The 26376-nt window shown below is 48.9% G+C and overlaps 1 protein-coding gene across 1 annotated transcript in view; it reads right to left on the bottom strand.

Annotated features, from left to right (window-relative positions):
* Positions 1-429: 429 nt before the first annotated feature.
* Positions 430-26376, bottom strand: part of TDRP (testis development related protein) — a 44588-nt gene continuing 18641 nt past the window's right edge. Inside the window, exons 3-4 of the mRNA XM_036117512.2 lie at positions 3879-3982; positions 430-2809 (exon numbers count right to left, since the gene is read on the bottom strand). Of these exons, the coding sequence (XP_035973405.1) occupies positions 2464-2809; positions 3879-3982 (450 nt within the window). The 3' untranslated portion in view covers positions 430-2463. The remainder of the gene's footprint in view (positions 2810-3878; positions 3983-26376) is intronic.

Raw genomic sequence — 26376 nt, 5'->3', positions numbered from 1 at the left:
TGCCCAGTTTTTGAGGTACGTACCTGTCTCCTCTGGAACAGGCCACTCTTCCTCACAGACTTTCTTGTAAGAGACGGTGATCTTTTCAGAAGAGAAGGGTGATTAAGTAAAAGTACTGTTGCTGGGATGCTCGCGGCTTCTCAGCTGGGTGCGGCTCTAATTCCCGACCCTAAACTCCGCCCAGAGCACAGGCACGCCCCCTGGTTCCTCACCAGCAGGACGGTGGAAGCAGGCGGCTGAAATATGCAAAAGATACATCCCAAAAACTTTGGTTGAAATTGGTCATTTATTTATGAAATAGTCTATGTGTATTGTTTGCACTTTTAATGAGATTTCAGGTATCAAGAAAAGTACCATCAGCTTTGTGACTAAAGTCACCATAAGCAGTCACCTCGAAGTCGATGCCAATAACCATGCAGACTAATAACGAAAGAGGAAATGAACGATACTTTTATTTTTTTAAAACCTCAGCGTTGAGAATGAATTCTGCCTTCTTCGAAGCCCATCACTTTCCTTTTACAAAGTAAGGAACAGAAGGAGCAGATACCGCTCGCTCTTTACACAGTGAAGTCGTGTGTTCACAGAATGCAAACAAGAACCCCAAAGTCAAAACCACATTCTCTCGTTAAGCCGTGAACAACACAAAGTTGCTTTGGTAAATTCTATCAGAAAAAATACTTCTCTCCCAAAAGCACACCAATAAATAAATTAAAAACTGCAAACATACTTATTTTCATTTAATCAGATACAACAGAAGAAAAAGTTTATTCTTACATTAATCTTTGTAGATAAGAAAAATGTGATTTATGGTGCACGTTCCAATTCCGATCTGGCTTCGTCTTCAGATTTTGAGAAACCATATTATGAAGGACTGTCATCAGCCTTGCGTCACCGATTTGCACGGAGGTGAGTTACAGGCACTTGGCGTCGTCACACGTGGGTGCAGCGACCTGCAGCGGGTCTCGGGGTCCCGACTCCGCTCCGCCCGCGCCGAGTCCCAGACACAGCGCCTCCTCCCCTGCGCCTGCAGCTCGGGCTCTAACACACACGCCCAGGTCACAGCCGTGTGGGGGCCACCGCTGCCTACGGAGCCCTTTCCCTGAGGACTTGTTCCACCAACATCCACCAGCATCACCACTCTGCATCACCAGACACACCCCAGCATCTCAAGGTACTAACAAACCGGATCTTTATTTTCATGCCACTTAAACATGCCCCCCCGTTCAAAACTCAGTCAAGTAAGCTTCTAGTAAAAAAAGATGGGTGGACAGATGGATGGATGGAGGACAGACTGACGCTGTACCATCAGGAGTCCCGCCACGGGACCTGTGCGGGTTCCCACAGGTGTGTTCACTACGCGGCACAGACGTGCACGCAGAGCCAACGGGGGACTGTGTTTTCTCACGAGAGGTATGCACAGCGTCACTGGAGGTTTTTGTTTTTAATCAGGAACACCCTAAAGCTTTTCCTCCAAACCACCATTGCCTCAGGCAGCCGTGGTGCTGCCTGTGGACCCGGCCGTGCTGCGAAGGAGCCCTGTGTGCGGTGCGCGGTGCGCGGCCCATCCTTCCTGGGCGTCCGGCACTAGCCACGGCAACTGGCTCACTTTGGAAACCAAACACCTGCACATTACAGAAGAGGCACTTGCAGTATTTTATATACAGTTTTAACTCCCATCAGCAAATTAGTGTTTTCCAAGAACAATTCAGAGAATCAAGTTGCTAAACCTGATCCACACTGACGGTATTTAACCTGTAATCGCAGAACACCACGTTTTCAGAAGAACATGAAGATCAGGACGAGTAAGATGAACCCTAAAGTAAGAACCACTGTCCCTGTCCTCCGTCCACGCGGGAGACTCCCCCTCCCAGCGCAAGTGATGAAGATGCTTTGCGGAGAGTGGCATTTCGTGCTGCATCAAATGTAACCTTTGCTTTCCTGGTATTTAAGATGAAAAAAGGTTTAATTTGCCAGGTTGAACACAATTTAACATAACCTTTGGAAGATTGGTTTCACAGCTGGATCACGGGCTTCTGGGAAGAGAAGAGGGCCCAGCCCCGCCGCTACAGTTGAATGTCATGGACACACACGGACACCACATGCAGGACACGGGGGTCACGGGGGGGGGGGGGACAGGGCACGCAGGGGAGGACAGGGCACAGCCCACGGGACCGCGTCCGGCAGCGCTGCGACCAGAAGGGGCAGACGCTTCCCAGGAGGCGGCCGCCGGCTGGGGCTCTCCTCCGTCAGTCCACGGACAGGAATGTCCGGACGCGGGCGGGCAGAGAAGGTGCTCTGCTCTCGTCCACGTGGGAAGGACCAGCAGACAAGGGAACGAACACAGCGTGAGACCGCAAACTCTCAGACCGGCACGGGGAGAGAGAAGACGCAGGGGCCGCATCAGTTGTGGTTTGGGGACACTCGGCTCTGTGCGCCTCTCCCGTCCGCAGCGGGGCCGGATGGTCACTCCAGCTCTTCCCAGTTGTCGGTCAGGTGGCCCCTGCTCTGCCGTCGGATGCCGACCAGCCTCCCGGCCGACCGGAGGCTCCAGCGGGAGCTGTTCCCTGAGCTCGCCAGGCTGCTGTACTTGCTACGGCCCTTGCCGTCCTCCTCCCAGCCTGGCCGAGGGGGACGGCCACTCGCCACATCACCTGCGTCGGCTGTCACATCTTCAGGAGCAAGTGTTGGAGGCTCCCAACCTTCAATCTCATCTGGTTTCTTAGACTGAATATTCTGTTTTAAAACCAAATTGTCCCAAAATCCAGACTTCTTCTCTGTCTTCAACTCCTCTCTTAACCGCAAGTTAGTTCTGTGGGAGACAAGACAGCCAAGTGTTGGTGACCCAGTGGTCTCAGGGCCTCAATTAGTGTCCATCGTATACACCTAACACTCTTTTAAAAGTTTAAGTCATTTAGAAAGTGACCACAAATGTGTAATAAAGAATTTTAATTAAAATTAGTAAAAAAATTCGTCACTGCGTATTAGGGAAACCGTGAAAGCTGTATTTTAAGGTACCACACTTGGCCGTACACAAAGAGCTAGTTTTCACACAAGGAAATACTCGAGTATTTGAGCAAAGTAGAAAACAGGAAATGCAGGGTTCTAGTTAAGAAATATGGGGATAAATACTCCATTTATCAAATCCGTTTTCAACAGCTATTCACATACAGACAGAGCAGTGAGTGGGTAATTTGCTGAACACAAATGAGACTCAGACACGAAGGGGCCGGGGACAGGCCGCTGTCCCTCCGGCCCGACAGCAGGGGCATCCCCGGGGTGCCACGGTGCACGCACAGCCCACACCGCACCCCCCAAGAGTCCCGTGCGCTGGACTGGGAGACCCCACAGACGCTGACCCCGGGGACCCAGGCCCACAGCCCTCCCTGGGGCGGGCGGGAGGGGGAGGAGGAGGAGTCCCGGCCTTGGGCTGGAGTGGGCTGCCTGGGCGCCCCTGGCCCCCGCAGCAGCTCCTCGTCTGCGGCCAGGCCCCCTGAGGCTCACCTCTCCTCAAACACGCCGTTGGCAATCCCACTCAGCTCTCACTGAGTTTATCTTTTCATGTTTAAATAGACTTTTAAAAATTCTGTGTATAATAAACAGCAATATGTCAGTTTAAATATATTCAATTTTCTAAAATCTTTTACAGTTCACCAATCCTTTGCATTTTTAACTTTTCTCCCCCGTGATTTTCTGCAGTCAGTAAACCTGTCACGCACGGCTGGAGGCTGCTTGAAGGCTGAGTGGTTTCCGAGTCCGAGTCCGAGAGCGGCTCTGGGAAGCGCGTCTCACTGCCTACTTTCTTCTGTTGCCACAGCATCAAGATGAGCACAGCGCGTCTCTGTCCACGCACCGCCCCCCCGGGACCCACGGACACTTACCCTTTGGACTTGGGGGATTTACATCTTTCCAGCAGGTGTTGTTCGTCGTCTTTATTAAACAGAGACGTCACTTCTTTCCAGCCTCGGAAACTTGCTCCCTGAACCTACAGGAGGTTAGAAAAAGGTCAACTCCGACGGAGGAAAGAAGACGGTCCTGTACCCGGTGACCCTGGAGCCTCAGGCGAGCACGGCGCACACGCGGTCCCCTGGCTGCAGAGCCCGCGGCCGGCGGTCGCCTCGCTCAGGACCAGGCTGGGCGGCGTCTGCTCGGCCCCCGCCCCAGGCGGACAGGAAGGCGCCCCGTCAGGCTGTGTCTGACCCCACACCGGCGTCGGCTCTGCGCAGATCCCAGGGTCCGCGTCAGGAAGCAGGAAGCGTCGGGCGGAAGGCAGGTCCCCGGGAGCTCACTCGGCGCCCGGGGTCGCACAGCTGGGCCTGGGGGACGGCGACCCTAAGGCTCTAAACGTTAGACACCTGACGTGACCCAAAGCAACCCCGGAAGTTGGGCCGGGAGGCGGCGTGACGGTGCTGGCTCGGGGCTGGGAGTCTGACGCCAGAGGCCGGGTCGCCAGCCCGCGGGGCCACGGGCGGTGGGGACCGGTCAGGGCCGCGCGGGGAGAGGCCTCGGGAGCCTGCCTCCCGGACGCGGACGCAGGCAGCCTCGAGGCGGGGGCTCGGGGGGAGCAGCCAGCAGGCCGGGGGGGGGGGGGGGGGGGAGGGGGCGGCAGCGCTGACGCCGCGCAGGCGGAAACAGCCCCGGCAGAGGGGGGGCCGGGCGTGCGCTCAGCACGCAGGAGCCGGGGGGTGGGCGCCAGGACCCCGGGCTCCGGCAGGGACCTCCCCGCACGCGCGCCTGCTCACTCCCCGACGAGGTCTGGGGAGGCCCCGTCTCTCCACGGGCTCTGCCGCGGACCTGGTTCAGCAGGCACCTGCCAGCCTGGGGCCCACACGGCCCAGGGACCCCCCAGCAGCACGGCCGCTCAGTCCCAGGCCCTCCTGCCGCCCCGCGTCCTCCCTGGGCCGTCACCGAATTCCAGCGCGAACTCATCGGTCTCCCCCCGCATTCAGGGGCCTCCCCCGAAGCCGGTGCTCACGGGCTCCCGCCCGGACGCTCAAAGACCTGGGGGACACGTCTCATGGGCGCGGGCGGCGAGGACGGTGCGCCTCCTGAGGGGCTGAGGTCCTTCCCGTCACACCTGCCCCCGGCCGGTCCGCCACGGCGGCGCCACCCCCACCCCCACCCCGCGCTTGCTCCGAGGACACGCGCCACGTGGGGGTAGACCCCGTTCACGCGGACCATCCGCAGCATCTCGGCGCGGTCGCCTGGGAGCCCAGCAGCCGCAGACGTCCTCCCAAGGCTCCCGACGGGTGAAGGCGCGGCCGGGAACGGGGCAGCGGGCGCTGGCGGGGGGCGCGGGAGCCCGCCTGGGGGCTTCACAGCGAAGGAAGCGGACGCCCAGACGCAGGGCCAGCGGAGGGGTCCCGTGCGCACACGGGCTGTTTGTCGGCCGTGAACGAGGGGTCCCACCGTCGGACGCGCTGCGCTGAGAATCAGCGCCACCTGGTCTCACGCACGTGTGGAATCCAAACGCCACCACCACACTCGTCCCCGAAGAACTTCCGCCGGCGGCTGCAGGAGGCTGGGGGCGGGGACAGGTGCAGGCCGCCGAGCAGCCAGCCCGGGGTGCGCAGGCGCGCGACAGCTGGACGGAGCGCGGCGGACACGTTTGCGACAAGATGGGTGTGAGGCGCGCGGCGTGTGGGGATCACTTCACACCGTCGTGCCCTACGCGTTCAGCTCACACGGGGACGGGCGGGGCCGCAGCGGGGGCCGCAGGGCACGTCCGCCTCCCCCACACAGCCACGAACGGGAACCCGGGGAAGCGCCTTGAACTGCCGGTCCGAGGGTAAAACCTCGGCGCACGAACGCGCCCCCGGCCTGCGCCCTGCGCGTGGGGCCCCCGTTCCCCGGCGCCCGCCCCCCGGCCAGTCCACGCTCCCCGTCCGCAGACGCACCGACGTCCTGAGCCCGGGGCGGCCGCACGCGCGGCGCACGGCGCTCTTCCCTCCGGGCCCACCCACCCCCGGCGGCGGAGTCTGCGAGCCGCCGCAGCCCCGGTCTCCGCCCCACACGGCCCCGCGCGTCCCGCCCGTAACGCGCAGCCTCCGCCTGCACCTCCCTCCGCTCGGCGCGGGCCGCGGGCACAACAGCGACGCTCCGCCGCCCAGCACGCGCTCGTCCAGGGTCACGGCTGGGATCGGCCTCGGAGGCCCGCGAGTCGTCAGGACAGGCGAGCCGCACTCTCGGCACAGGAGCAGCTGGAGGAGCCGAAGTCACAGCAGCGCCCGCAGGGACGTGATAAACAGCAGACACACACACGCCCATGACGCCACGGGGCACACGGACCCGGGCTCGGCCGGGAGGGGTCGTCTCAGCCCCGACTCTGGTCCTGAACACACGTTCCCCGCACCGGGCTCGACGGCAGGCTCCCTCGCTGGCATCTGCGCCTTGTGCCAGGGAGGGCCCGAGGGAACGTCGCGCGTGCCGCACTCGGACGCGACTGCAGTCACCCCACAGGTCCCAGCGGGCCCCCGCCCCAAACACCGTTCGAAAGGACGCCCGCGACTGGGTGTGCTCGCGAGGACCGGAGTTTCTCCAGCGTGGGCTGTGTCTGTCGGGCATCTTCGTCCCGTCCGGGGGCAGGACACCCTGTAACAAAGATGAGACGGGCCCAGCGCCTCCCGGACACACAGGACCGGGGCTCCAGAGTTCTTTACAACCACGGTCGGGCTCGGAGAAGTGACAGCCAGCAAAACGAAGACAGAATGATGTTCTATCTATAGCCCGAGTGGTACCCAAGAAGTTGGGCTGCAGAAACGAGAACATGAGCTTCACACAGAACAAGGTGTCCCTTTTGCCCCGACCTCAGCTGCACCTCACTTCATGCCCCATGAAGAAAAAGCTGTGAAATCATCCAAAACTGACCAAAATTCTTTCTACTGGAGCGACTTAGCAGAAGTGCCTCATCGCCAAACACGTTCAGAGAGGCCAGATGACCTTTGGGGGCAGCACGAAATCCAAAGCACGTCCTCAGCACATGTCCTGCTGGCCCCACAAGATTGCAAGCTCTGAGTACAACACACGAATGGATGTCTATGAACGATCACACAGAAAATTCAGAGGAATGCTCTTAACAACACACAAGCAAAATGAAAAGTAAAACGAAGAAAAAGAAACCATGAAATAACCCAGAAATCCTAGAACTGAATAATCCCTGAGGAGAAAAATTCAAGCGCTCCAACAGCTGACTTGACAATGCAGAAAGAGTGAGTGACCTTTGAAATTTTCCAACTAGAAGGGCAAAAAGAAAAACGCGTGAAGAAAGCCTATGGGAATTATTTCCGCACTGTGGGAATTCCAGGAGAAGAGAAAGAGACAGAAAAGTATATTTAAAGCAATAATGACTGGAAGCTTCCAAGCCTGGGACAGAAGTAGACGTCCAGATCCACGAGGCTCAAGGGACCCCAAACAGGTTGAACCTGAATAGGGCTTCGGTGAGATACGTTATAATTACGTTGTCGAAGACAAAGAGAGAACTTTGAGAGCAACAAGAGAAAACAGACAAGTTACACAGAAGGAACCAGCCTTATATGGGGTGATTTTTCACCACAAACTCTTGGGGCCAAGAGAGAATAGGATGATGTATTCAAAGTATTTACAGACAAAGAAAACCCTGTTAACCAGGAATTCTATACCTGACACAGCTATCCTTCAGAAATGAGGGGAGATAAACACTTTCCTTAACAAACAAAAGTGGACAGAGCTCACCGCCACTAGGCCTGCCCTCCGTGAAATGCTCAATAGCGGTTTTCTAGGAGGAAATAACAAAATGCCAATTAACATCATAAAAACATGAGCAGGGAACATAAAACTCACTGGTCAAGGTAAATTTATAGTTGGTCAGTTCTGTAATACAGTCCTGGTGGTACATAATTCACTTACAACTTTAAAGGTTAAAATACAGTAAACATAACCAGAACTATCGTATTCTGTTATTGGATACACTATGTAAGAAATACGTAAACTGTAGCCCCAACAGCCTCCAACGTGAGCGGGCAGGGAACAGAGTGTCAAGTTGAGGAAGCTACTGAAGTTATCAGTAAACTGTTTCACAAAATCCTCATGATAACCACAAGGGAAAAACCTGCAGTAATCACACAAAAGATCATTATAAAAAGTTAAAGTACACTGATACCAAACGACATCAAAACACAAAAAAAGAGGGCAGGATGAGAAGCAAGAAACAATGTGTCTACAAAACAGCCAGAGAACAATCAAGAAAACGACAACAGTAAGTCCTTATCTACCAACAAATATAAAAAAGTCAAATTCTCCAATCAAAAGATATATAATAACTGAATAAATAACACACGATCCAAAGATACGCTGCCTACAAGAGATTCACTTTAGTCCTAAAGACCCATGTAGACTGAGATTGAAGGTGTGGAAAAAGAGATTTCAAGAAATGGTAACCAAAAAAAGTAGGAGTGGCTATCTTTAGATCAGACAAAATGGACCTTAAAAATGGCAGAGAGAGACAAGGGAGATCATTATATACCAATGAAGGGGTCAGTCCATCAAGAAGACATGACAGTTGTAAATATTCACGCGGCCAGCATCAGAGCACCTATACACACTAAGCAAAACTAACGGAGCCAAAAGGAAAAATAAACAGTAATGCAGTAATAGTGGGGAATTTAATGCCCCACTGTCAACAAGGGATCATCCAGACAGAGAATCAATAAGGAAACGGGACCTGAACACTACAGACTAATGGACCCAGCAGACACACACGCAACATTCTGACGACAGTGGGACGCACACTCTTCAAGCACGCATGGAGTGTCTTCTCGGACCACAAGGGTGTAAAACTAGAAATGAATACAGGAGGAAAACGGGAAACTCAGGAATGCCTGGAAATTATAAAACATTCTTCTGAACAAACAATGGATCAAAGAAGGTATTAAAGGGGAAATAAAAAATCTAGAGACAAACAAAAATGGAAAATAACATACAAAAACTTGTGGGATGTAGCAAAAGCTGTTCTAAGAGGGACGTTCACACAGAAACAAGATCTCAGGTGAACAACAGAACACAATGCCTCAGGGCACTAGAAAAACAAGAGCAGACTGGGCCCAAAGTTGGCAGAATGAAGGAAATAATAAAGATTAGGGGAGAAGGGGCGCCTGGGTGGCTCAGTCGTTAAGCGTCTGCCTTCAGCTCAGGTCATGATCCCAGGGTCCTGGGATCGAGCCCCGCATCGGGCTCCCTGCTCAGCGGGAAGCCTGCTTCTCCCTCTCCCACTCCCCCGCTTGTGTTCCCTCTCTCGCTGTGTCTCTCCGTCAAATAAATAAAAATCTTCAAACAAAACAAAACACACATTTTACCACATCAAGAAAAATCATGTCAAAGCTGAAGGGTGATGAATGAGCCACAGCATTTCACTGGTGAGGACAAAGGGAATAGAATAACCACATGCCTCCGAAAAAGGGAACGAGCGCAGGGAACACAGCGTTCCGGTCGGTTCCATGGATGCCACAGAGCTGCAGGTGCCGGTCCAGCCCAGATGCTGTGTAATGTCGATACGTCACTGCTTCACAAAAGCTATTTAATGTGCATACTTTTTAAAGGTATTTAAGTTCATAGGTCAGGACAGAAAATTAAAAATCTTTGTTAGGCCAGGTATCCCAATGTCTTGTTAGGAAGACACTGTTCTCATTAATGATGTGGTGACAGTTCAAGGTCAGCATTTCAGTTCATCTCACGAGGTCTGAGCTGTGCGATCCGGTGTGTGATCTGGTGTGAGGGGTCCTCTCACCCCTAGAATCGCTTGCGCACTGCACGCGTCTCCTGCTGTGGATGGAAAAGAGGTGAGCGCCCGTGAAACCCGGGGGCCCCATCCTCCGTCCCAGCAGAGCGCAAGTCCAGGTTTTCACGCTGCCGCCAGCAGCAGTGACCCCCAGCCCGGCCCGCTGCAGACCGTGGAGAGCACAGTTACCCCGTGGCCTGCCTTCCCCGCTCTGGAGTGTCCCCCGCGGGGACAGCACGGTCTGCTCTGTCTCCGAGGAGCCAGGCCAAGGTTTCAATCATGATGGCATTTAAGAAGCCTAACTTTTTTCCAGACCATTCTAAATGGTAGAACTCACCACAGGCTTAGGTTTCGACAGTCTGAAGTTATTGAGAAATTGGGAATCCTGGAGAAACGGATTTCATAACCAAACTGTCGAGTGCCCGGCCCTCTCGCAGAACTGTGCCGTCAGGCCACGGGGACAATTCTGATGGCGCCTTCAGCACCCACAGAGCGTGGGCCTGGGGAAGGCCGTGGAGGGCACGGCCAGCCTTCGTGCTGCAGGCGGCCCTGGGCCAAGAGGGGCGGCGTGCCCCTGAGCTCTGCCCGCCCAAACACCCACCCTTTAAAAGGCCATTCAGATGACCCCAAGGCAGGATGGGGATGAGCAGCCCTACGTGCCACTGAGGGCCGGTGGCAAACGAGGGGCAGCAGTGCCCTTGGGTCCCGGCAGGTGTGACACAGACGGCGCCCGCCTGCCCCGTCCCTGCCCTGTCCCTGACTAAGCCTCCATCCACGGTGAGGCAGGAGCCCGACTCTGTTCCTGGAGAACAGAGCCTCCCTGAGATGCCAGGAGCACGGCGGGCCGCGGCCGCTTACACGCAAAACCCGGGACGGAGGCAGCGCTGGGGGCCACAGGCCTCTCCGGGAGAGGCGGGCTGCCCAGCCGCCCACGGACCGTTCTCATCTGTCGGGGCGGCTCGGGCGAGACCCCGGAAGCAGAGAAGTGGCAGCGCATCACGCGGTCTGCTCTCTAAATCGCATTCTGTCCGGCTGTGTCCCGTGCAGGTGCCCTCGGGGGGAGCCTGCAACTCAACGTGACCCGCGGCCTCGGCGCTCGTTCCACGCACACAACACGGCAGCGCACACGTTTCGGAGCTCCTAACCCAAGACGAAAATGCCTGCCATCAACCGCCTCTGATACGGCACGGATCTGCCCGTCGGGTCACCCGCACCAGTGTTCGCAGCTCTTCTCCGTACCCCGGCCACGGACCAGCCCCCGGGTTATCCGTGTGGATGGAAGGGAAGAGCCATGCCCAGGACTCAGAGCCGAGCACATCTTTACAAGAAAACACCCCCCCAAACGGGGTCAAACCTCATGCCCACCCACAGCAGGTTCAGGGACACAGAGTGGGGGACGTCCGTGCCCGAGCCAAGCGAGGCTGGAAGGAACCACAGGCCCCAAAATGACGCAGCCGGCAAGACGCGCAGTACAAGCCGTGCCGTTTAGACGTGTCCGTGTGTATGTGCACGTTGATACATCTGCGTGAAGTGTTTACAAGTCTACATACATCTCTCTGGGAGGCGTACATCTTCCATGCAAACAGACCTGAAGAAAAGAACAGGTAGGCCGGAAGACAGAAATTACAAAGAGAATCAGTGTCCATCCTTTAGTTCATTTTAAATTTTACATGTGTGTCTTAGTTTGGGCAGTTATAAAAAATACCCTGCAGATGGGGTGGCTTAACCAACGTTTCCTTCTCACAGTTCTGCAGGTGGGCCCGGCTTTCTGGGGTCAGGTGAGGGCCCACTTCCTCCTGGTTCACAGACGGGGTCTCTTCCGGAAGCCCCTGCTCCCAGAGGCCCCTGGCCGAACCATCCCGCTGGGGGTTAGGTCTGAACAAGTGACCCCGGAGGGGCACAGACATCCAGCCTGGAGCGCTCGTGTGCGTGTGCTCTACCACGGTAAGAACCTGGCAGCCCTGTCTGAGCCAGCAGGGCTGTTCCCTCAGTTCTCCCCGCGAGGGGCAACTGGTGCCGTTCCAGATGCACGCAAGACGGCCGAGTTCACTTTACATCACGTGCGGACTCCTGCCGGGGAGGAGAGCCGCCCAGACCCCTCTTGGCCCAGCAGCCTCAGCTCTGGCTGTCCCCGCGGGCCAGCAGCACTCGTGGGAAGGGGCCGGAGAGAGGGCTCAGCCTGCCGCCCGCGCAGGGACGCTCACAAGGCCCGGGAGACAAAGGACAGGCTGGGCCCTCCATGCGGCCGGTCCTCCTGGTCCTGGAGGGACAGGAAAGCAGGGAAGACAGGGCGGGGGGAGTGGCCGGGGCAGGTCAAAACGCAGATGAGGACACAAAAAGGAGACCAGGTGTTACTGAAGAGATGCCCAGTGCGACAGAGACACGTTTAGAAGAGAACACATGAAAACCCAACTGCGAGACGGGGTCAGGGTACCACCGTCCGACACAACGAGACACAGGAGGAGGGGGAGGAGGTCCCAGGGCTGAACAGACGGGCACCACCTGAAGCGGAAGCCCCAGCTCAGAACAAAGCCGCTGTTCCAGCCGCCACGAAGGGGGGCAGCACAGAGGCGCTCTCTCAAGTAAGTAAAGACATAAAATTAAAAAAGGATACATGCACCCCTATGTTTACAGCAGCATTATGTACAGTAGCCAAGCTATGGAAGCTGCCCAAGTGTCCTCGGACAGACAAATGGATAAAGATGTGGTGTATATATACACAATGGAGTATTACTCAGCCGTAAAAAGAATGAAATCTTGCCATTTGCACTGATGTGGATGGAACTAGAGAGTATTATGCTAAGTGAAATACGTCAATCAGAGAAGGACAAATACCATGTGAGTTCACGCATATGTGGAATTTAAGAAACAAATGAGGAAAGGGGAAAAAGGAGGGGGCAAAGCAAGAACCAGACTCTTAACCACAGAGAACACACCGAGGGTTCTCAGAGGGGAGGAGGATAGGGGAGGGGGAAACAGGGAGATTAGGGAGTGCGCTTGCTGTGCGTGATGAGCACCGGGTGACGTATGCAAGTGTGGAATTGGTATCTTCTACGCCTGAAACTAACATCACACTGTACGCTAACTATACTGGAATTAAAATGAAAAGTCATAAAAAAATCCCAAAGACTTCAACAAAAAGGATTTTATAAAAAAAATTAAATAAAAACAGCCAAGTAGAAAAAGGGGCAAAACAATGGGAAAAGCAAAAGTCTTCTGAATACAAAAGTATCTTCTTGTTCACAGGAGAAGATCGTGACCTGAGACAGGGACCAGGTTATCTCTGCAAGTTTAATGATTCTGGCAGAGATATAAAAACAAAGGCTCCTCAGAGACAACGTGTGGCCTCAGAGCTCAAAGGAATCTTGCCGGCCTGCTGACCTGGTGGTGAAAACAGCTTTCCTACTTCGCCCTGGGCTCTGCCAGGCACCAGCCTCCACGAGACGTCCTCCCTGCAGTTTCTGTAAAACCCGCGAGGAAGGGCCTGTTTGCCAGCCCACGGTGGGGCTCCTCACGTTTCCTCTGACAGGCTCAGACACTGCATCCGGGGTAACAGGTTCCTTTTTGTCTTTAGTTCTCTTTCTCTCATTTAGTTTTGGAATACAACAATGACGTGTTTATTGAGTCCAGAAGCCAGAAAACAGAGAAAGCAGGGTCCCTAATACATTCATTTACCAAGCGAGCCAAGAGCTCTTCACAAGCAGGAGGGGCATCGAGTCAGAGAAGTGAACTCGGGGGCCCTGCAGAGAATCTTAAAACCATCTGCGTTAGAGGGCGCCTGGGTGGCTCAGTTGGTTAAGCGACTGCCTTCGGCTCAGGTCATGATCCTGGAGTCCCTGGATCGAGTCCCGCATCGGGCTCCCTGCTTGGCAGGGAGTCTGCTTCGCCCTCTGACCCTATCCCCTCTCATGTGTTCTTTCTCTCTCATTCTCTCTCTCTCAAATAAATAAAATCTTTTAAAAAAAAAAAAAAAAAAAAAACCATCTGCGTTAGAAATCCACAAACTGTCAGCAGGAACAGGGCACCTCTCTAGCCACACGCGGCCTGTCAGTGCCTGTCAGTGGGGCCAGTCTACACTTTGAGCTAACCCATTTCTTCACACCCCGCCGTTTACTTTTCAGAAGAAAAACCGGCACTTAAACACAGACCGTGACAAGACAATCATCAAGACAAATGAACTTGTGTTCTTTGCTTATGCACATTTTGGAACCTAAATTTAGTAATAATTCATTCAGAGCTTTGAGGCAGCATTTTTAACCATTTCCCATCCCTAGGAACTTCTCCCTTTTGTCCTTTACAACATCTGTTTGAGACGAAACGGACAGTGGCGATTACTTACTTAGAGCAAGGAGAATCTGGACAGCGCGGAAAAGGGGATTTTTACTTCCTGCACCTAATTGTTTAACAAAGTATTTCGTGGAAATGAAAATTAACCTTCTTCAATGATGACTAATATTCAATTTATGTAAGCAATATCAATCATAACTCGATCTAATCGTGTATGCCTAATGAAGACAGACACATGCGCTCACGCACGTGGAGCGCCGGCCCACGCAGCGAAGGGACCACGGTGGGAAGCAGCCTGGCTGTAGCCTCCCTGGGGTCACATCCTCTTGTTCCACAGGTACCACAAGCCACGGATCCAGCAAGCGCATCATGTGCTGCACGAATCCACACGCACCTGTCGCCGAGCACTCGTTGTCGTTAATCACAGGTTCCTCATGCCGGCCCTCCTGCAAAACTCGGGGGTGGAGGGCCTCTCAGGAGGAGGAAGATCGCGGTTCACAGTGACGAAGGCTGCTATGGTCCGGAGGTCTGTGCCCCGCAAAGTTCACATGTTGGGACCCTAACCCCCGACGTGATGGTGCTCAGAGGTGGGGCCTTCAGGGGAGGAGTTCATGAGGCTGGAGCTGCCCTGAAAACAGAGAGGCCCTGCCACGGGAGGACACAGTCACGGCAAGACGTCTGCAGCCTGGAAGAGAGGCCCCACCACCACTCTGAGAGCGACAGACGGTGAGAATCACTCTCCGCGGGTTAAGCCACCCAGTCCTTGGTATTTTGTTACAGCAGGAAGAACAGACGAAGACAAAAATGCTTAAAACGTGTTTGGAAGGAACTAGAAAAAGCAATCCCAATGAAGAGAAGTCATCCATTACTTTGCTAACCAAAATCCAAAATATGGGGAATTTTTTACTAGAAATATTTCAGGCAGATGAACTTAATGAACATGTTGCCAGAAACCAATGGAAAATTCCACCTACTCCTACCCACTTCCCATAAAGTCTCCAAATTCCCCCTTCAATCGCAGCAATGGGAATATATAAAAGCAGACAAAACCCAGTGTTATCAGATAATCAATACTTCAAGGAGGCTTAGGTTGAGAATAAAAGAAAAATGATTATTCTCAAAGGCCAGACTTGCGCACAACCGCACACAAGCAGGACACAGCGTGGAAACACCCCCCAACACACAGCCCTCAAAGGATCAGGCCTCCCCCAGGTGAGCTGTAGCCGCGCCTGCGGCTTTGCCCGAAACGCAGCAGCTGCAACACGCGGGGAGCCGTGGGCCAGGGGTCCGCGCTGCCTTCTGCGCCCCTCCGGGCCCTCCTCCACGGTCACACAGGGCAGGGCCGAGGGATGCAGCTACTTCCAGCTTTCCCCGGAGCCGCGTGGGGCTTGCAGTTCTCACTCAGCCGGCGTCTGAAGACTCCGTGGACACGGCCCGCGGTCACGGACACACCTCACCGATGGCAGGCAGGGCCCGGTTCTCCCTCCTTCCCGCCTCTGACAGCGCCGCCCCCATTCCCCGGGGGGCTCTGGGCTGCAGGGAGCGAGCAAGCGTGAGCAGCAGAGGAGCCCCCGCCTTCCCCCCGCTCCCGGGGGCAGTCCGACCCTCAGAGCAACGAGGGGGGCGCCAGTGAGCCACAGCAGCATGCAGATCTCCTGAAGAAGGGTGCTCAGAAAAAGCACAACGGTCAAATGAAACACTACCCTCCGCTTTCTCTCTGGGCTTTATTTTCTTATCCATTGTGTAGGTACAAGAAGAGTCCAGAATGTTGCCAGAAACGGTAGATGCCATCCCCCACTCCACAGCTGGATGAGAAGCTAATCATTTAATCATCGTACAGTCATTAATGATACTAAAATTCTACGTATTTGCAATCCTACTACCAAAAATAGTCATAAGAACTTAGCTCTACGAAATGTCAAATGAGAAGAATTCCAAATTGTATGAAGATGCCAAAAGAAACACGTGAAACTCAGACCAAAGCCGTTGCTACTGTTCATAAATAACAGTGGTGTTCTATGTTACTGCTGTAAAAACGAACTTAAACGGTAAATGCATATACATAAAAGGCAGAAATAAAAAGAATCAATGCAGGAAAAAAAGACCCCGTGCCTTCACTCAAGCCATCATTCCTTTTGAAAGTTACTAGAGACACATGAACACGTCAAATGGCAGCAATCCGAACCACTGACTTGAACAAATGGTTTCAGCACTGACGGTGAAGGAGGGGCGCCAGCCTCAGATCAGAGGGGCCGCCGCACCCCCGTGGCAATAGCCGGGGCCCCCGTGTGCCAGCCTGATGCCTGACTTCTCACTGACAATCCCTCCCCCACAGGCTAGGAGAGCACCCGCGAAAGCAAAATTAACACCACCTCCCACACCATGCACCCTCTCCACTGAAAACTCCTCTTGAGAAAATTTACTGTATTAAACACTTCCTATTAGAAGAAGAAGGAGAGTTTGACTTACACCAAGAAAGGAGCAAAATGAGTAACGGAGAAGACCCCAGGGTCCGTCACTCTGACACTGTCCAGGTGCGCATGACGCACACAATCTCCACATCTGGAAGCTACTTAAGTGGGGCTTTAAAGAGGAAAGCAAGAATCACCGTCCACCACGAGCACGAGCTCTGAAGACTCACTCCCCAAGGGAACCACTGAAAACTGTAAAACCAAAACCAAAAAGGAAGAACTACTTAAAGCCTCTGGAAATGCTCCTAAGGACAAACTGTAAATGAAGAAATATCTACCTTAAAAAAAAAAATCTACTTAAGAAAACCTACAAATACTTGAAAACTCAGAAATTCACAACGTCTACGGAAGGTGAGCCTCTGTGGCATTTGAACCGTGATTGCTGTGTCCTTGCCCCTCGAGACGGCCACAGTCAGCAGCTCCCAGGTGGAAGGCGGTTCTCCCAGGGAAGCAGGGCTTCAGCATTTCTCATCCTGAGGCTGATTCCCTGGAGAGACGGGGCCCCTTCTCAGGGGGCAGAATGCGTATGGATCGCTGGGAATCCTGCGGCCCTCATCACCTCGCCCGGATCATGGGGTGACAGTCACACACAGGCAGGAGCAAGCTGAGAGGACCCCAGGCATCTGCCCACCCCACAAAGCACTTGCTCCCAGAGTAAAGGAACCGCTCAGAGAGAAGCCCGTCATGGTCTCCACCCCCATCTCCAGAGCCCTGGCTCAGAGGTTGCACCTGGGACAGAAGCAGGACATGAAACAGCTGGGAGCAGCAGCAGCAGCTATGGAAGACAAAGACTCACTTCCCAAAGGGGTTGACTTCATCTGCAACAGAGCATGGAGAAGTTTAAACCTAAGGGTGCTCTCAGAGTCAGGGAGGCTGGTACACGCTAAACTGAGCTAGCTAGCAGAGAAGAACTGAGAATAAACCTAGAAGGGGCCCCTTAGACTCAGAGCAATTATCAAACAGGAGCCTCAAAAATGATTCCCTCAAAGCAGCCAGTTTGACTGGTTTGTAGAGAAATTCATACCCAGCATATTTAAATAATAACAAGAGCAGTCAGCTGGCAATTAGTGGAGTTTACCAGCCGGGTGTTGCCAGGAAAGAGAAGGTGACATGGGCATGCCTACAGCCGGGACTCCCTGGGAAGCTAGAGCAGACATTTAACAACGGGAGTGGGGGCATGGACAGGTCACTAAATAATCCAGCTAGCCATTCAACAAAGAAGCAAAAAAAATAATAACAGTAATGGGGGTGGAAGGGAAGGACAATACTCAGAGTTGCTACAACACAGTATTTTAAATGTCCAGTTTCTAAACAAAAATAGAACAAACAATCCCAAAATTTGCATGGAACCTCAAAAGACCCCAAATTGCCAAAGCAATCCTGAAGAACAAAGCAGAGTCCTCATACTCCCTATTGTCAAACTCTATCACAAAGCTGTGATAATCAAAACAGTATGATACCGGCATAAACCCAGACACACGGACCAACAGAACAGAACAGGGAGCCCAGAAATAAGCCCACATGGATAAGATCAATTAATTCATGACAAAGAAACCTAGAATATAGGAACCAAAGGAATTGGGGAAAAGGACAGTCTCTTGGCAAATGGCGCTGGGAAAACTGGACAGCTACATGCAAAATAATGAAAGTGGACCCTGTCCTACTCCACACATAAAAATAAACTCTAAACAGAGTAAAGACATGAATGTAAGATCTGAAATCATAACGCTCCTAGAAGAAAACACAGGTGGTAAGCTCCCTGACATATGTCTCAACAATGATTTTTTTGGATATGCCACAAAAACAAAGGCAATGAAAACAAAAATCAACTAGCAGGACTACACCAAGGTAAAAAGCTTCTGCACAGCAAAGGAAACTATTAACAAAATGAAAAGGCAGCCTACCAAATGGAAGAAAATATTTGCAGATCTTTTACCTGATAAAGGGCCAATATCTAAAACATATAAAAGAACTCATACAACTCAACAGCCAAAAAACAATCCAATTAAAAAATAGGCAGAAGATCTGAATAGACATTTCTCCCAAGAAAACATACAAATGGCTAACAGACACATGAAAAGATGCTCAACGTTATTATCATCAGGGAAATACAAATCAAAACCACGCTGAGCTATTACCTCACACCTAGTATCAAAAAGATAAGAGATAACAAGTGTTGGCGAGGATGCGGAGAAAGGGGGACCCTTGTGCACTGCTGGTGGGAATGCAAGCTGGTGCAGCCACTCTGGAAAACAGTATGGAGGTTCTTCAGAAGGTTAAACATAGAACTACCATGTGACCCAGTAATTCCACTTCTGGCTATTTATACAAAGAAAATGAAAATACCAGCTCAAAAGACATCTGTACTCGCATGTTCACTGCAGCATTATTCACAATACCCAGGACATGCAAACAACCTAGGTGTCCAACAGAAGATAAATGGAAAAAGAAAGTGTGTGTGTAAATAATGGAATATTAGTCATCCATAAAAAAGGAAACATGGATGGAACTTGAGGGCATTATGCTGAGTGAAATAAGTCAGAAAAAGACAAACACCTTATGATCTCCCTTGTATGTGTAATCTTAAGATACACACACACACACACACACACACACACACAACAAGCTCATAGATACAAAGAATAGATTGGTGGTTGCCAAGGGCTAGGGAAGGGGGCGCAAAATGAGCGACGGTGGTCAAAAGGTAGAAAAATTTTCAGTTATAAAATAAATAAGTCATGGAGAGATAATGTACAGCACAGCGACAGTAGTTAATAACACCGCGTTGTATACTCTTGTGGTTCTCACCACAGGAAAAAAGGATTTTTAACTATACATATACTGTAGGGATCATTTTGCAATATATGCAGATGTCAAATCATTCACTGTACACCTAAAACCAATATATTATGTTAATTATTCCCCAGTTTTAAAAAATTAAAATGTCCACTTTCCAACAAAAAATTTTGAAGCAGCCAAAAAAAAAGTATGACCCATACACCAGAAAAAAGTAAACACAAAATGCCTGTGAGTGCACCCAGATGTTGGATTTAACAACAATAACAACACTACAAAATAGCCATTATAAATCATTATGTTTTAAAAGACTGAAGGAAAACACCACGGAAGAAGCAAATAAAAGTACGATGGCAGCACTGCACACATAGAAAACACCAGGGACGAGGCAGACATGATCAGAAAGAATCAGGTGGAAATGCTAAAGTTGAGAGGTACAATAAATGAAATAAAAATGTACTGGAGGGTCTCAGAAGTAGGTCTGAATTTGGAGAATAAAGAATTATGGAACCTGAAGATGGATCAGGAGGGATTATGCAAGCCAAAAACCAGAGAGAAAAAGAATGAAGAGAAATGAAGAGCCTAAGAGAAATGTGTGACGCCAACACATACAAAATAGAAGCATCAGAAGAAAGTAATTGGTAAGAAAATATCCAAAGAAACAGGAGAACATTTCCCAAATTCTCCAAACACCAAAAATCAATACATCCAGGAAGCTTAACAAACCACAGGTAGGATGAACACAGAGATCCACAAACATGCACATAGTAAAAGAAAATCCGAGTTCTGTCTCACCCGCCAACTGGTTTACCATAATACAATTCTGACACTAACCACCAGGAGTTCGTCTCAGACTCTACAATGAAGACTCAGTCCTCCTCAAGACTGACCTGATTTCAGGTGTCCCAGGCCAGGGGCACCTCTGATGGAAAAGTATTTAAATTCAAGGGTTCCCACAATCCCTTCAGGTTCAATAGCTGAACGAAAATCGCACAGAAGGAAGGAAACCACTACGCTTAAGACGACAGTAGTATTAACAAGAGAAACAGCTACAGGACGAGACACACAGTGGGAGGCCTGGGAGGCCATGCGGAGCCTCCCTGCCTCCTTAGGGAGTCAGGGTCAGCTCATCACTCCCCACCAGCACATCAGTGTGTTCACCAGCCACAAAGCTCCACTAAGCCTTGTGTTCAAAGTTTTGATTGGAGTTTCATCATGTAGGCATTGGTTAAACCACTGGCCAGAGGCTAGAACTCAATCTCCAGCCTTCTCCCTTCCCTGGAGGTGAGGCGGCTGACAATCTCAAGCCTCTAATCACAGGCCTGCCCTTTCTGGTAAGCATCCACCATCTTCACTCACTTCGTTAGCATAACAAAAACTCCTAATATTCAGGAGATCCCAAGGATTTTAGAACCTCTGTGCTGGGAATCAGAGGCAAAGACCACATACCTTTTTTTATTACACCACACAAAGACAGGAGAACATCTTGAAAACTACAAGAAAAAAGTGATTAGTCACTTACCAAGGAAACTCTAGTAAGATGAACTCTCAGAAAAAACAATGGGGGCCATAAGGCAATGGGATAACATATTCAAAGAGCTCAACAAAAAAAACTGTCAAACAAAAATCCTGTATCTAACAAAGCTATCTTTGAAAAAGAAAGATGAAATAAACCAGATAAAAGAGTCTGAAAGAATTTGTTGCCTTACAAGAAAGACTAAAGGAAGTCCTTCAAGCTGAAAGCAAGTGACACATACAGTGAGCAAATCCACATGAAAAAACAGAGCACTGGTGGGGGTCATTATTTAATTAAACATAAAACACAGTAGAAATGCCTATTTTTCTGGGGCACCAGATGGCTCAGTCAGTTAAGCAGCTGCCTTCAGCTCAGATCATGATCCCAGGGTCCTGCGAATGAGTCCAGGATCAGGCTCCCTGCTCAGTGGGGAGTCTGCTTCTTCCTCTCCCTCTGCCCCTCCCCCTGCTCCTGCTCTCTGTCAAATAAATAAAATCTTTTTAAAAATGCCTATTTTTCTTTCTTCTCACAACCAACTTAAAAAAGAGTGTAGACAATAATATGCATATAATGTACTGTTGGGCCTGTAATATATACAGATATAATGCATGTGTAATGCATTTGCCAACAACAGCATTAAAGAGGTGGGTGGTGGAAGACTGTATTGGGCTAAGAAAAGGACCACAGACAGTAAATGATAAGAAGAAATTAAAATGTTACAAGAGAAAATATACCCAATGCAAAGAAAGGGTCAGAAGAGGAATAGAGAAGCAAAACAGACCTGAGACCTAGAAAACAAAACGTAAAATGGCAGATGGAAACCTGCTACAGCAACAATACTCTATTACATGTAAACACATTAAATAATCCAATCAGAGGCAGAGATGGTCATCCTGGATTTTAAAAAAACTGATCCAACTAAAGGCTGCCTACAGGAGACATACCCTAAATTCAAAGATAAAAAGAGATTAAAGTAAAAGGAAGGGCAAAGAGAGGTCATACAAACAGGAACCACAGAAGCTGGAGTGGTTGTATCAGTGGATAAGATAGACAATAAAATTTCAAAAGTTACTAAAGGTAAGGAGAAATTTCATAATGATAAATGAATTACCATCAGGAAGACGTAAAGATTCATACTAACAGAACAAAATACAAGAAGCAAAAATGGGAGAAATAATAAATAAAGGGAGAACTAGACAACCCAACAATAAAGGATATGCCACTAACAATAATGAATACCACTACACAGAAGATAGCGACCAAAGACATGAAAACCACTACAAACTAACTAGAACCAACATATATATAAAACATTCCATCCAACAATAGAATACACACTCTTCTCAGGTGCAGAGGGAGTAGTGTTCAAGATAGAACATACGCTAGGCCTAAAATAAATCTCAGTACATTTAATAGGATGAAATCAGGGGCACTTGGCTGGTTCAGTCAGTTAACTGTCTGCCTTCCGCCCAAGTCATGATCTCAGGGTCCTGGGATTGAGCCCTATAGTGGGCTCCCTGCTCAGCGGGAAGTCTGTTTCTCCCTCTCCCTCGGTCCCTCCCCCCACTTGCACACACTCGCTCTCTCTCAAATAAATAAATAAAATCTTTAAAAAAATAATAGGATGAGGGGGCCTGGGTGGCTCAGTTGTTAAGCGTCCGCCTTCGGCTCAGGTCATGATCCCAGGGTCCTGGGATCGAGCCCCACATCGGGCTCCCTGCTCAGCGGGGAGCCTGCTTCTCCCTCTCCCTCTGCTTGTGTTCCTGCTCTCGCTCTCTCTCTCTCTGTGAAATAAATAAATAAAATCTTTAAAAAAATAAAATAAAATAAAAAAATAAAAAAATAATAGGATGAAATAATTCTGAGTAGGTTCTTTGCCAACAGTGGTATGAAATTAGAAATCAATAGCAAGAAAAACTCACAAGTATATGGAAATTAAACAACACATTCCTAAATAACCAGTGAGTCAAACAAGGACTGAAAGGGAAACCAAAAATAGTTTGAAATAAATTACAGACAAGACACAACATACCAAAACTTACGGGATGCAGCTAAGGCAGTGGTTACAGGAAAATGTTTAACCTTCAAGGTAACAAAGACTTCAAATCAATAATCTAAACTTCCATCTTAACACTGGGGAAAAAACCCCAAAAAACTAAAATAACCTAACACAAAGCAGAAGGAAGGAAATAAAAAAAGATTAAAGCAGAAATCAATCAAAGAGAGAACAAATAACAATGGAGAGATCAACAAAAACAAAAGCTGGTTCATTAAAAAGATCAGCAAAATTGACAAATCTTTAGACTGACCAAAGAAAAAAAATGGGAGAATATTCAAATTACTAGAATCAGGAATTAAAGAGAGGACATTATTACTGACTTTACAAAAATAAGAATAAAGGAACTCTGAACAACTGTACATTAACAAATTGCGTAACACAGATGAAATCCCTACACATACACACTACCAAAACTGACTCAAGAGAAAACAAAAAACCTGAATAGATCTACAACAAGCAGAGAAACTGAATTAGTAATCTAAAAGCTACCCCAAAAGAAAAGCACAGGCCCAAATGTATTCACGACTGAGTCCTACCAAACATTTAAAAGAAGAATAAATACCATTTATTCACAAATTGCTCCAAAAGATATGAGAGGAAGAAACTCTTCCTAATTCATTTTCTAATGGCAATTTCACCCTAATACCAAAACCAGACAAAGACATCACAAGAAAAGGAAATAGACCAGTTATCTCTTACAGATATAAACAAAATAATCATCAACAAAATACTAGCAAACTGAATCCAGCAAAAAGTAAAAAGAATTATGCACCATGGCTCAGTGGGAATTATCCCAGAAATGCAAGGTTGGTTCAACATCTGAAAATCTATTAATATAATAAAAGCATTTCATGAAAATAAAAAACAAAAATTATATAATTATCTCAATAGATAAGAAAAAGCATCTTATAAAATCCAACACCCTTTATGATAAAAACATTCAACAAACTAGTAATAGAGGAGAATGTTCCCCCGTGTAGAGGGTTATAAATTATTTCTACTTTTTTACTTATATACGTGCATGTATATTTTATATAAACACCCTACCTTGAGCATATGTAACCTTTCTAACCAGAAGTTGTTTTTAAGACCCACTTTTATGTATTATTATTAGTGCAAAATCTGTTATTCTGACCTGCTATCTCATGTTATCTAAACATATAAGTTGGAAGTAGTCCATTCAAGTTTCAAGTATAATTTGCATACAGAGTTACAATAAAACTGTCACTTCAGGCTCCAAGTATGGTAGCAGTAAGTTTTAAGTGTTTGCTTTGCTTTTTATGCTATTTTTTCCAATCAGCGATTATTTTAAAAAAGGAACTTCCTCAATCTGACAAGAGGCATCTAAGAAACCCCACAGCTAATATCATCTATGTGGCTAACTACTGAAGGCTTTCCCCCGAGATCGAGAATGAGACAGGAGGCTGATCTGGCCACTCCTATTTAACACTGTGATGAAGGTGTGAGCACGGCAACTGGAAAAAATAAAATAAAAAGCAGCCAGATTGGAAAGGAAGAGGTACAACTATCTCTACTTTAATAACATCATCTTTTACGTAGAAAATCTTAAGGAATCCACCAAAAACCTATTAGAACTAATAAACAAGTTCAACAATTTGAGATAATATATGATCAATATACAAAAACCTGTTGTGTTCCTATACACCAGCAATGATCAATTAAGAAAACTTCCATTTACAAACACATCAAACAGAATACTTCAAAATAAATTTTACAAAAGCTGGAAATTTCTTCCCTGAAAACTACAAAATATTATTGAAATAAAGTTTTATCACTTATTTGTGGAACATAAGGAATAGCATGGAGGACATTAGGAGAAGGAAGGGAAAAACGGGGGGGGGGAATTGGAGGGAGAGATGAACCATGAGAGACTATGGACTCTGAGAAACAAACAGGGTTCTAGAGGGGAGAGGGGTGGGGGATGGGTTAGCCCGGTGATGGGTATTAAGGAGGGCACGTACTGCATGGAGCACTGGGTGTTATACGAAAACAATGGATCGTGGATCACCACATCAAAAACTAGTGATGTAATGTATGGTGACTAACATAACATAATAAAATTAAATTAAATTAAAAAAAGATGAAGCTGAATAAAAAAAAAAGGTTTTAAAAGATTTGAATAAACAGAAACTCGTATCATGTTCAGGAGACATAACACTGTCAAGATAGCAATGTCCCCAAACTGATCTATAGGTTCAGTGCCATCCCTTATCACAATCCTATCTTACTTCTTTGTAGAAAATGATAAAGCGAGTCTAAAATTTATATGGAATCACAAGAGATTCCAAATAGTCAAAATAATCTTTAAAAAAAAAAAGCAGAAGGACTCACAAAAAACCTTACTACAAAGCACCTATAAATACAGAGAACAAACTGATGGCTGCCAGAAGGAAACGGGTGGGTGGTGGGCAAAATGGGTGCAGGGGAGTAGGAGGTCCAGGCTTCCTGCTATGGGACGAGTAAACTGTGGGGATGAAAAGCACAGCATAGGGAATACAGTTGGTGGTGGTGCAACAGTGCTGAATGGTGAGAGAAGGTAGATCCACACAACGTGTAAAGAACTCGAATCACAATGTTGTACATCTGAAACAAATGTAACGTGTTAACTATACTCAAAACATTTTCTTAAAAAAAAGAACTTACTACAAAGCAGTGGCAATCAAGACAGTGTGGGGCTGGTACATGAATAAATAAATAGATGAACGGAATAGAAGTAGAATCCAGAAACAAACCCATCCATCTACGGTCAACTGATTTTCTTGAAGGGAGCTACGACGATCAACTAGGAAAAGAACAGTCTTTACAACAAATGATGCTGGGACTCCTGAAGAGCCACAGGCAAAAGAATGAAGCTGGACCCTTACCTCATACCACTTACAAATATTAACTCAAAATGGATCGGAGATCTAAATGAAGGAGCTAAAATTATAAAACACTGAACAGAAAACACGGGGCAAACCTTTAAGATCTTGGATTTGTAAAAGGATTCTTAGATAAGATACCAAACCAGAAGCAACAAAAGAAAAAAAGAGATAAACTGGAGTTCAACATAATTTTAAAAAATTGTGCCTCAGGGGGCACCTGGGTGGCTCAGTGATTAAGCGTCTGCCTTCGGCTCAGGTCATGATCCCGGGGTCCTGGGATCGAGCCCCACATCGGGCTCCCTGCTCAGCCAGGGGCTTGCTTCTCCCTCTCCCAGTCCCCCTGCTTGTGTTCCCTCTCTCACTGTGTCTGTCAAATAAATAAATAAAATCTTAAAAAAAATTGTGCCCTAAGGATACTATCAAGAAAGTGAAGACGACCCACAGAATGGGAGAAAATATTTACAAATCATATGATCAGATAAGGGACTTGAATTTAGAATATATGAAGAACTTTACAATTCAATAATAAAAAGAAAACCCAAGCTTTAAAAATGAGCAAAGCATCAAAATAAATACCTCTCCAAAAAGTTGTATAAATAGGCAATAAGCACATG

The sequence above is a fragment of the Halichoerus grypus genome, chromosome 3 (genome assembly GCF_964656455.1).
Source record: "Halichoerus grypus chromosome 3, mHalGry1.hap1.1, whole genome shotgun sequence".
NCBI lineage: Eukaryota > Metazoa > Chordata > Mammalia > Carnivora > Phocidae > Halichoerus > Halichoerus grypus.
This window is presented reverse-complemented; position numbering and strand designations above follow the sequence as displayed.